At 33.7% G+C, this 12,274-nt stretch overlaps 2 protein-coding genes across 2 annotated transcripts; both read right to left on the bottom strand.

Annotated features, from left to right (window-relative positions):
- Window positions 1–838: 838 nt before the first annotated feature.
- LOC105359560 (uncharacterized) lies at window positions 839–2,738 on the bottom strand. The gene is made up of 3 exons (XM_011496175.1): window positions 2,277–2,738; window positions 1,485–1,844; window positions 839–1,129 (listed from the first exon to the last, which is right to left on the bottom strand). Exons 1-3 carry the CDS (start codon window positions 2,640–2,642, stop codon window positions 938–940), a joined length of 918 nt encoding a protein of 305 aa, XP_011494477.1. The 5' UTR covers window positions 2,643–2,738; the 3' UTR covers window positions 839–937.
- Window positions 2,739–3,112: 374 nt separating this feature from the next.
- LOC105359404 (Hormone-receptor-like in 78) lies at window positions 3,113–10,677 on the bottom strand. Its single transcript, XM_011496009.1, is given in 10 exon segments — window positions 3,113–3,956; window positions 4,174–4,370; window positions 4,372–4,437; window positions 4,508–4,713; window positions 5,089–5,375; window positions 5,488–5,755; window positions 5,847–6,158; window positions 6,573–6,909; window positions 9,091–9,313; window positions 9,551–10,677. Coding segments are annotated over 9 exon segments (2,043 nt in total). The 5' UTR covers window positions 9,195–9,313; window positions 9,551–10,677; the 3' UTR covers window positions 3,113–3,690.
- Window positions 10,678–12,274: the final 1,597 nt, after the last annotated feature.

Here is a 12,274-nt window from a genome sequence, read left to right as displayed (position 1 = left end):
TAAAAAGTATGTAATTGGGCTGTGTGTTATAACGAGAATTTATCGAATAATAATGCGGCCTGTCACTTCGTCTTTTTTAAATTTATATTCCTTTCGCGACAAGACATTTGTGACACCATGCAGAAAGAGTTCATCGCTGCTTTTTTATAGTAAACTTTTGTTTTGTTTTTTGTTTTTTTGTTTATTTTTTATTTTTTATTTTTTTTTTATTTTTTTTTTTTAATTACTTTTATTGCATGTCTCACTTTTTTATATATATTATATTGATAAATATACGTACATGCATGGATATGTGTATATATATATACTTAGGTATGTATACATATGAGTGAACGAGCCGAGTGTATGCGTGAGTGCGTGTATGGGTTTGTGTTGAAATGCTATAGAATACGTATGCCAACGAAAGTACTTTTGTAAATCTTTCACTTTATTTTTGCATAAGCTTGAATGAATTGAATGCATGTATTTGATATTTTGACAATCCTACGTTGTACATATAATAAAGAAAATTCGCATTAATATATGCAAATGAAAATAATAATGAGAAGAAAGGATGATGAATTCAATTATAATTGAACTGTGTGTAATGATGCTCACTCAAAATATGTTACTTGCATTGTATACCAACATTGTGAACAACTTTTGCCAATGTTTAAACACAAAGTGTAAACATTTTATTAATGACAACGACGATGCTCATTTTCGTGATTTTATTTAATCAAGTTTTTTCATTTCTCATTATTTATTATTGAGAATAGTGCATGGAAAGGTGAAGGAATTTCAATGAATAATGATATATTCGTTGCGATTTGGAAATAAAAACAAATTGTACGTGTAATAAAGACTAGTGTTGTATTATGAAACAAAAACGTAGCTTTATATTATTTAAACGAACAAATAGAGAAAGACAAAAATGATAACTTCAGTTGTAGGTTTGTTACGTGGTTTCTCTTCGCCTGAAGTTACGAATTACCTGGACTTCTGACGAATCATCCAAAAAAGCTGAGCGCACAGACTTTCTCAACTGTCTCTTCCGAGACTTATTTTTCAAATTGTTTGAAAGGCGTTTGCGCTTAATCTTTGTATTACTAGAACTGACCGATTTCTGCTTATCGATGGATAATGAAGTCTATATAAATAGAAATCGAATATGTATATATATTAAAATCATTTATAATCAAAGTTGAGACTTAAATTATACTCTTACTTTAGCAGTGTTTTACTTTACTAATTATTAATCATTGTTTTTCCTTGATTATGTTAATTGTTTCAATTTTCATTAAAATATGTAAAGCTCAATCTTTTTGAATTTAAAATTTTCTAACGCTAACATTCACTCGAGCTATTTATTTTTGCCAATTTACATTGAGATCAAGTTATTTTTTTATTATTAATTTACTTTCTTCCCTAGACCACTCATGGGCGTATTATTTTCAATTTGCAAGTTACAAGTAGAAAAGAGCGAAACTCCAAATATTAATTACCTCTCCCAATATTATGTCCGATTTCGTGCAGATCTTGTATAAATAAAGAAAATCCTCGTAGAAGCAATTTTTACTAAGAGTAGAGTTGAAGTGAAGGAATTGGGAATCAAATTCAATTTTAGCCTTTATAAGGTCGGTGAAAGACTGTTGGATGAATCCAATATCGTCTAAAGAAGCACTGCCTGCTTCATCGATTATACTTATCGACGGCACGACTTTAGATGCTTTAGTTGAGTTACCTCGGAGACTTACTGCCGATAGTTGCGATGAGCGTTTTGTAGTTGCCGATTTCGGGTTATTACCGAACTTCACATTTTCAATATTTTCAGAGGACGTGCCGTTGTTGCAGAACATCAGTTTCTCTAATTTAAATGTTGCAATATTTTAGACAATTGTATTTATATTTTTATATGCCTTTTTCGACATTAACAGCAATCATGTTAAGTTAATAATGTATACATTCTATCTTAAAATTTAGGCGTGATTAAGGAAAAATATTTTTACGATTTTCATAAATATTTCGCGTGTAGCTCTTTGCATATTAAATAAGTAATTTAGTCTACATTAATTTTTTCAACGTAAACATTAGTCATCCGAGAACAGCTATTTTATGTGATTTTTTTTTACCTTCATTTCTTTTTAAGAAAGTTCAAATTTTATGTGTATAATGTTATATCTGCTGGCGGCAAAATTTCTTGCGTTTCTTTACTACGATATAATTACACCATTGGTGAGATTTTGAAAAATATTCTTATTCTTACCGTTAAATTTATTCAAATGTTGATAAAATATTGAACTAGATTTCATGATATTTTGAAAAATTTCGTCCAAATCTTTATTGATAAAATAAATTCTTGCGAAAAGGGATCTTTGCCAAAATTTGACTGGCTTTGTAGGTACTTTTGGCGACGATTTAAATTTTTCCAATGTCATCCATTGCATTTGTGAAACTTCGGTTCTTCGATCGATTGAAAAATCCTCCAATCGTTGTCTAACGTTATTGATCAACCTCATTATTTCTGCCAATTTTTTTGACAACGATAATTGCTTGGAATTTGATGTTTTTGCAATTTGAACCACATCGTTCATTGTCTCATTTACTTCCTTCCTTATAACCGTCTCTACAGGCAACGACGATTCATGCGTTGTTAAATCCATTTTAATTTTTTCATTTATGTAAATTTTCTTTCGATAAAAATTTAAAACTTGTATCAAAAAAAAAAAATCTGTTAAGAACGATTACTGATATTGATTAGTTTTACTCTCAAAATAAAAGACTAATCAATTTAAAAAAATGAACAAATTCTTTATACTGTGTTTAATCTACACATTCACATCAAACTGACAATAAAGTCAATTGCAATAAATATATGTAAAGGATCGAATGAAAAATTTTCTAAATCTTTTAATGTAATAGAGCTTTGAACTTTATTAATACAGATTAACAAATTAGTATAATTATTTTTCGCTAAAGGCGATGAATAAAATATACAAATGCAAACAATATACATACACGTGCGCGCGCACACGCACGCACACGCACTCACGCACATATACACACATACGCACACGCAAGTGGACCTTCACAAATTTATTTGAATTATCACCAATATAATAATTACAAAATTACATCCTTATAATATAAATATAAGTATTTGCTACTGTATAGGCACAAATTGTATTATTGTATGTACATGTAACTGTCCCTACTTTTAAACTTTTCCACACTGCATCATGTAACAAACCATTTTCATTTTAATTATTTATTAATATAAATATTATTTTCAACAAACACCAACAAAAATCTGTCCATATAATTGAAGATTTACTTATCGCAGCCCTATCCATTGTTTTAAAAACGAGATAATATTCATACTGACAGTTATAAACATAAACAATTTCTTTTCTTTGTTCATTTCATTTTTTAGTGCACTATTATTCGCAATATGCACTAATCATCTACATTACAAAAGTCTGTTTCAGAAAATACTGACATTAATTTGTAATATATTTAATACATTTACATGCGTGTGTTTTCTGTTTTTTTTTTTACTTTTATTTATACTTTTAATAGAAATAATAATAATCACGAAATTGTACACTTGGTGAGCGTGTAATCACGCATGCATATTGTCGACGGTTTATTAATACAAAGAGACTAATCATGTCCTTGTAGTTTAACTAATAACAGGTACTGTTGTTATTGTCACCCTCTCATTTGACCTTCTGGTTCCATCTTGCAACAGTCTTGCATGGTAAGTATATAAGGCACTACGCTGGCTACGCTTACTCTGCCAATAAGACCTGCAAAAAAAAGATCTTCTAATACTCGAGGATTTATTGAACGAAGTGGTGCTAGTCGTAAAAGCAGTCTCGGTAGCCTTTCTGAGCCCACTCTCTGCTGTAGTTCAGTCCAAGCTGTTTCTTGTAATACTTGAACACGTTTACGCCAAAGTCCAGCAAGAACATTATCTGAAAGGGTATTTATATTTTATTTGATCTACAAATGTTTTCATTGTATATTGAGAAGAACAAATCAATAATATACTACTCAATTCCTACAAATTAGTAGATTCTTATATATATATATATATATATATATATACAAAATTTAATCACTGAAGCAGTGATAAAATTTTATACTTTTCAATGAAATATGTAAATGCAGTGAGAAATAATTTTTATTTACCTGCGCTAAAAAGTGTTAAAGCTTTAAGATAAGCGTACTCCACAGAATCCACCTGCAATCTATGAAGTGAGCTGACACAATCTTGCAAGCGACAAATATGCTCTGTCACAGACTTAATTTTGTTTGCGGTCATTTTCTCCTGTGCAATACTGGCTTGAAGATGATTTATAATCCATGTGAGAATACTAGGAAGGGAACTGTGCTAATCCAAGAGTAAATAATTGACCCCAGGAACTGCGCACTAGTGATGTCTGTATTTCTGAGCTGTAGGAAATATTGTAGTTAAAAATTTATTGATTATGGTATTAATTTCAAATTTTTAAAAGAAACTAACGGAAGGGTTTGAAAAGCTGGTATGCCTCTAGCCCAGTGCACCGATAAGAATAATAATCTTGCAGCACTTTCACAGATGTAATGTATTGATAAATATGCAGGAGCTGGACTAGGAGCCCTTAACTCAAAATGCATGTGTCTTTCAAACAATAATTGGCCACAATTCCATTCTTCATCAGGTTCACCATCAGTATTTCCATTAATATTCTACAAAGTATTATTTATTGAAGACAATATAAAGTAATACTGAATGAAATTTTATAATGATATATATATATATATATAAATTAATTAAAAAGTAATTTTTTATTCAGATAATAATAAATATATCTGTTTAAATTTAATTAATCTATAAAATAAACTGTATTATATCAGAACATTAACAGCTTTTAATAAATGATAATTTCAAAATAAATTAAATTTTCATTAAATTTTCATTAAATTTATTTTATGTTTAAATGTTGAAAATTAATTGAATTCTTATTATTTCGCAGAAAACTTATTTTCTATAAATTAGAAATATAAAAACACTTAAATTAGACTTAAACATAAATTGCATTCACAGATAACTAAATTACTTACATCTCCAGCCATAAGTTTAGCCATATTATCCAAGGCATGAGAAATAAGAAGACGTTCTCGTGCTAATGTTAAAGCATCGCTGAGATCGCTATCACTACTTTGATGATCCTCCATACTGGGACTCTCAGGCTGATGATGCTGGTGTTGTTCCCAAGCACTGGGTACTGTTGTCTCAATAATAGTAGCAGCTTGTGGTTCAGGTTTAATGCGTGTTCCACGATTTCCACCTTTTCCACCAGTACCAGCCTCATTGTTACCCAAAACAGGTTTTCTTTCATGTTGAACAGCTGTAACAACGATTGCGAATCGACATTCATGTGCTTATTTATAAAAAAAATTATTATCATTTAATTGTAAATATTTTAGTGTTAATTATTAATACTCAATTAAGTAACTTACAATCACTCCGCATGCCCATTGCTAAGCACTTCTGAAGCCTACAGTATTGACAGCGGTTTCTATGATGTTTTGTAACTTCACAGCTCTTACTCCCTCTACACTGGTAACCAAGTTGCTTACGAATACTTCGTTTGAAAAAACCCTTACAACCTTCACAACTAATAGCACCATAATGCCTTCCACTTGCTCTGTCACCACACACAACACAAAGTTCTAAAGATAGACCCAAGCCTAAACAAGATGTTCGTCCATCTCTGGATATTTTCATCTGGTATAAAAGTAAATAATAAATATAAATTCAAATTTCTCAATGTTAAATACTTGAATATATAATATTAAAATATAAAATATCAATTTACTTCCATGTCAACACCAGTATTGCCTCTCATATGTTCAATTCCAGTGTGAAGATGATGGTGGATCATTCCAGCAGCAGCAGCTGCAGCCGCTGCTGTATAATGTTCAACACCACCTAATTCTCTTTTCAATTTGTGATCTGACATATCTTGTATATTTTCCATGTTACTATTTTGTAAATCTAATCCAATATGATGCCTCCTTAGAGATCGATAATCTCTTACTCCAATATTATGTAGATCTGTTTTATTTTCATTTAATTTTTCTTCGCTGCATGTTATTAATTTATTGTTAAGAATAGGTTTGGACTCCCTCTGCGTAGTAAAAATATGGATCATAATTTAATACGCGCCCGCGAGTATAATAATATTTATTTACATTTTTTAAATAAATGAGCTTAATGAAGGAAAAACGAAGTAATTAATATTACAAAGATTTTCTCATGTAATAATGATGAATGATGAAAAAATTATAGAACGTTAAAGAGAAATAAAATGTATTTTAAAAGTGCAAGTGAAAATATAAAGTCGAAAAAGAAAATTATTTTAATATTATGTCAGGAGTGATGTGTGACCGAATTTATTTTTATCGATATGAAAAAAGAATGTTGGGTTACGTAAAGAGATTATTTTTTTTAGCGAGATAATATCTACAGAGTCTAATGGTAAATGACGTGGGGGAGTAGAATAATCAGATCGGAAAAGTAATGGTATTGTCAGTAGAATCACCTCGGTATCAGCAGCGTCCGTCTCGGGTTCAGCATCTTCGTCCTCTTCCTCTTCCTCGTCATTTTCTTCCTCCTCCTCGGGCTCCTCCTCCTCTTCGTCGTCAGTGTTGTCGTCGTGGGTCACGAGCTGCGGTTGCTGCTGTTGTAACAGTAATAGTTGCTGCTGTTGTTGTTGTTGTTGTTGTTGTTGCTGCTGCTGCTGATGCCGCCGATTATTTTCCCTAGAAGCGGGTACGTTACGATTGTGCGTAGCTGCCGTTGGACGGAAATTCACTTCCACTTGCTTCTCGGACTGCTCGACATTTTCGTACTCGGCATCTCTGTCCATTTCTCTCCCTCTAAAAATAAAAAAGTCCAATCACCTCTCGTTTTATAAAGGAAGCTAAAAATACAAGGGAACTGTAAATGATGCGGCACGAGTGTAATAAGAGCCGCTTTCTTTACCAGCGACACTCCAAGAGTGCGAGGACAGAGTGAAAAAATACAGAGAAGGAAAGAAAAGAGGAGCGCAGTTGCAGCGGCAGCAGTAGCAGCAACAGCAGCACCTGTAACACCTGTGTCCTGTACACGTAGTCCGTTCGTCGAACTTTACTGTGCGCTCTAACCTCAATACGGTGGGCTTCGACCGCTCGCTCCCGGCTTGCAACCAACTAATTGAGTCGCCACAGCAGCATTGCACTAGTACTCACAGGTGTACAGACTAAGGTCGTATCTACACTGTAACACAGCATTGCGATCGAGTGTTCATCCAAACGATACATGTCCGTGAACGAGCCAGCAGACAGACAGAAAGAGAGAGAGAGAGAGAGAGAGAGAGAGAGAGAGAGAGAGAGAGAGTGTATGAGTGGAGGGAGGAGATGTCGTTTGATTAGACTGAGGCAAAACATCATCACGAGTCATTATTATGATAATTATTATCCAGTTGCAGCTAATACGCGTGCCCCTTAATGTATTTATAGCTAGACTCTTTGCGAGCGGTCAACCGTAATTACGTATAGACATTATTGGCTCGATACTCTCTTTAAGATAAACTTGTTATTTTGCTTTCTTTTTGTTAATTAAGGACTTCTCCACACCCCGCAATTCATTTGCAATAATAAGTACGGCTCGGTTGCCGTTGCAGAAAACCGTCTATAAGGTAAGGTGGGAGGGGGAAAATTTTATTCAATTGATGAGAATCATTAAGCCGTTATAGGGGATTGATTCGGCAGTCGCTAAGAGCGAATTCCTAGAGATGAAGATGAAGATTTAGATGTGAATACGGATATGGATATGAAGAGAAACGAGCAGGAGAATTCTGCGAATGCAATAAGCGCAAAGTTAAGTGAAAATCAACATCGATTTGCCGGAATAGTGTAACGGGAAAGGAAAGGAGAAAAGGACGAAGGAAAATGAAGCACGGAAAAGCTAAATATCCTTCAAGGAAGTGAAAAACTGCGAAGCGTGAACTTGACCGAGCGTGCGAGAAAGACACAATGAAATAATGAGGAAATAAGAGGTAACGATGAAAGAGGCAGAAGAGGAGAGCAGATCGGTCTCGTAAAAATGTGCATTGCTGAGGAGCTGGGCCGTGACGACTAGAGAGCGATCGCTATCGAATCGCTGGTCGTTAAAGCCAATGCCAGCATTGGTTGCCCGCCACGGGGATGATGCCCGAGAAATGCGCGGGGATGGCCATACTCATGCTGAAATTTATTAGAGGGTGGGGGATATGACGGTGATGGAGGGGGAGGCGCGCCGGTGGCACTTGGCAGGTAGCCAGCGGAAGAGTAGGGCGGAAGCGACTCTGCTACTTGTTCTCCTGCGCTCCTGTACCGCCGCACTGCTACTCCACCCAGGTGCATTCTTCGCTGGCTCTCCATAGAAAGAGAGGCTGACCTTTTGGAATTTTAAAGGCTGCGGCCGCCTTTCTCTCTCCTTCTCTCGATCTTTCCCTGCTCCCCTCATGTTGCTTCTGCCTGATTTTTAATTTATAAGCGCTACTCAATTGTTTCCTTTGATGCTTTTTACATGAATTCTTTCTGATTTATCGCACTTAACAAGACTAGTTATTCATGCCGCTGCTCGTCTTTCCTTGATTTCTGCGGACCCTTTTTATTGCTTTTATAATTTTTGTATTCGTCTTTTCCCGTTCTCTACAACTTCTTACTCTCGTTTCTGAAAATAAAATGACTAGCCACAGCTCTGTTGCAAATATATAATAAAAGGCCCTCCCTTCTAACTTCCCGAGCAGCTATTTTTTAATTACGGTAAAATCATCATAGTCTTTACACTTTCAACGAGATTTTTACATAAATTACAATCAAATTAATATTGTCTGATTTTTGCGATAGAAAATTGCAATCTTTTAATTTTGATGCAATTTTGGAAAGGCTAACAGGCGGAAGCCGTACAACATTAAAAATATTATAATCAACATCTTGAGAGGAGCCAAAGAGATATGCAAGAAATACGAAAGGTTCTCTAAAAAGGCTTTTTTCTAATTTATCAATTGTTCTGCCTGAATTTTAAGAGCGCACCTGCTGTTACTGCCACCGCTACTGCTGCTTCCACCTCCGCCTTCGGCTCCGCCGTCTCCGTTGGATCGTCGCACGATAAGGTTCGAATTTTTCACGTTGGACATTTCGAGGACGAGGACGATCTCACGCGCGCTCAGGTTTCACGTACATCCACGACATAAAGCTGACGTACGACGCTCAGGACTTGTTGGGGTTATTGACAGAGCACAGCAAACTTACAAGACTACTGCGAGAAATTGGCATATTAGTATTGCACCGACGGATACCAAAAATAATAATTTATAGCTGGGATTAGGTTAGAATTTATTTAAAAAATTGATAATAATAATAACAATTACAGTAGTAATGACTATAGTAATAATAAGCGTGATTCGGTAAACAAAAAACAATGAGAGATTTTACGTCGTACGCATAAGTGCAAATAATAGGTTATTTAGATATAAGTAATAAATAAGAATACCTAGGATGTGGCAAGTGGCGTGGACGCAGCTAGATGACGGTCGCCTTCATTGTACGTGCGTGTAAGGCAGGTGCATTAAGGTCACTTAGGTGCTACACGCACCTATATACTCGAATGCGCCCACGTAGGTGCGAAGGCCAAAAGCCAAAATTGTAACTACAGGCGTTTGTTCAATATTAGCACCAGCATCGGTTCCAGAAGCAGCTCCGGCAGTGACGATGGTAGCAACGACGTTATGGGAAAACGGATGGCGCGCTGTTGCGTAAAGCGTACACTGCCAAGATAAGCGTGAGAGAGGATGGAAGACGGTGAGTGGTCGCGTTACGCGCACACGCGTACGGATGTGCGAGCGCGTCGGGGCGCGAGTCGCGACACTCGCGGCAGCGACGGCGACGAAGAGCAGCGAAGACGAGGAGGACGAGGACAGCGGCTGAAAGCGCCGAGCGCAAGGCGAAGGTGCCGCCAACAAGAGACGAAGGGCGGAGGGATCTGAAAAGCTCGGAGAGGGGGCCAGAGAGAAAGAAAGAAAGAGAGAGAGAGAGAGAGAGAGAGAGAGAGAGAGAGAGAGAGAGAGAGAGGCTGACGACACACTAGCTAAACGGGGCGTGCACGGTGCACCTAGAGTCAAGGTGTATGAACGCAAGCCTTCGGCTTCGGACTTGTCTAATCGCCTTTTCGAGATTAAACTCTTCTTTGCTGGAAAATTCGAGTCGTCAGTTCCCCTCACTTCCTCCCGCGAAGCCTCTTTCTGCCAGACTCTTCCTCACTCCTTCTGTCGTTGCCTTCTCTCATTGACTTTCAAACATTTTTCAACGGAAATCTCGATCTGTGTCTTTAATACAGCTACTCGTGTGGGCGCCTCTTGAGCCCCTCTGTCCTTTATCACTACCCAAGGTCTTCCGGCATGCAAGTGTTTGGTTTAAAGGGGATGGACGTGAGCGTCTGAATCTCTAAGATCGAAAACGTTTAATTTTTTTACTTTAAATATGTGACTCTCCATGTTCCAATATTTCCTTGTTTAATTTCTATCGTTCTTATTTAATTTGCAATTTCGTAAAATACATTGTAATGTTTATAGAGAGATGTATCTGTTATCAATAAACAAACAGCTGTGACGACTTAATTAGTTACACACATACACACAAATTATTGGATTTCAGATTGAATATTCAAAATAAACATAAAATTATTTTTATAATCTAATTATATTGCAAAATACTTGACAAAGTATCATTTAATATAACGTTGTTGTTATTTTATAAAAATATATTATTTTCACGAGATAAACGTAGCTTTAATATATTTACAATCTTTATAAATACTTTTATCAATGCCTTATCAAAAATAACTTGAATAATTGTCTATAGAAAGCAAAATTATCATGTCGTATTAACTTAAGTTATTTTTCGAACTTCAATTCATTCGTATACATTATGCAATAAGGTTTTTAATATTAATATGCATTTTAAAAAACCATAGGAAATATGAATTATATTTGGATTATATTATGGAACAATAAAAATTCATTGCTGGAAAATGTTTCGTGGAATAGAAAATGAATTCTTCGGTAACAATGTCAGGTCAATTTGTAATCTATTGTTATGTTTATTAAAATTATTTCTTGTAGTTTGTGTGCTTAAAATACAATTTTATAGATTTGATTTTTACAATTACAAATAGAAAAGAATAGAGTTATAAATAATGAACAATCATTAAATTCTCATTTTAATTAAGGTGAGGATGCCTACGAAGTACTTAATATATTATGATAATTTTATAACAATAGGCTAAACTACATCTTTACATTATATTAATTTTAGTTAAATTATACGGTACATGTATTATAATGTAAATTAAATTATGTACTTTCGCTTAAATTAAATTAAGTTTATAATTTAAAAAAGTTTTCTGTTTAAAATATGCAAAAATAAATTCATTATTTCATTGTTTATATATTATATTAATATTATATTTAAAACCGTTTATTCAAAACGACAATTATATATTTACAAATATGATTATTATTCAAGTTCAAATATTTTGTTATATCAAATTATTTTATCATATTTTATATTACTAATAAGTAATATTTCAATATGCTATTAGACCTTAAATTTCACATACAAAAAGTATACAAAAAATGTGACAAAATTTGTCGATAGATATTAATTTAAGGGCAATATGGAATATAAAAATTAATTTTAAGAAAACAATACGAATTACACATAAAATAGTGTACTATAGATTTGTATATAAATATCAGTAAGTACAAAATATAAAAGGCCAAATTACCATTTAAATGCATTAGTTAAATTGTTTTTAATTAAAATAATAATGATAATTTACATCCGAATTAAAAACAAATTACAGTTATTTATGCTTTTATAGTAAAATGAAAATTTAGATTGATTGAAATTTTGTTGATTAGAATTGCTCTCGGATTATATAATAACAACTTAATTATTTTTTTATTAAAGAAAAGGTAAAAGTTTTGTGTAGTAATATATAAATTTAATTGTATGATATTAGATGTAATTTTGTCATTAGAAGATTTTTCTTAACAACATTTTTGCTCAAAATAATATTCAAATTTGCCTTAATGCGAATATCAGGTAAATTTAAATTGGAAATATTATACAATCTCTAATGTTTTTAATATATACTTATTTGTCTATATATTTATCGACTATATATAATGAATATTTTATATTTACTTAGAATATA

This window comes from Ceratosolen solmsi, unplaced genomic scaffold (genome assembly GCF_000503995.2).
Source record: "Ceratosolen solmsi marchali unplaced genomic scaffold, CerSol_1.0 scaffold11, whole genome shotgun sequence".
Taxonomy (NCBI): domain Eukaryota; kingdom Metazoa; phylum Arthropoda; class Insecta; order Hymenoptera; family Agaonidae; genus Ceratosolen; species Ceratosolen solmsi.
The sequence above is the reverse complement of the archived record's forward strand: the minus strand, read 5'-3'. Positions and strand labels throughout refer to the sequence as shown.

Bases quoted from the DNA above. Each gene is read 5' to 3' on its own strand.
- LOC105359560 (XM_011496175.1), bottom strand. From the start codon at position 2,642: ATGGATTTAACAACGCATGAATCGTCGTTGCCTGTAGAGACGGTTATA. The intron at 1,845-2,276 runs ATATTTTATCAA...TTTAAATTAGAG, and splicing joins ATATCATGAAATCTAGTTCA to AAACTGATGTTCTGCAACAA. The intron at 1,130-1,484 runs GTAATTAATATT...CTATTTATATAG, and splicing joins CGGACATAATATTGGGAGAG to ACTTCATTATCCATCGATAA.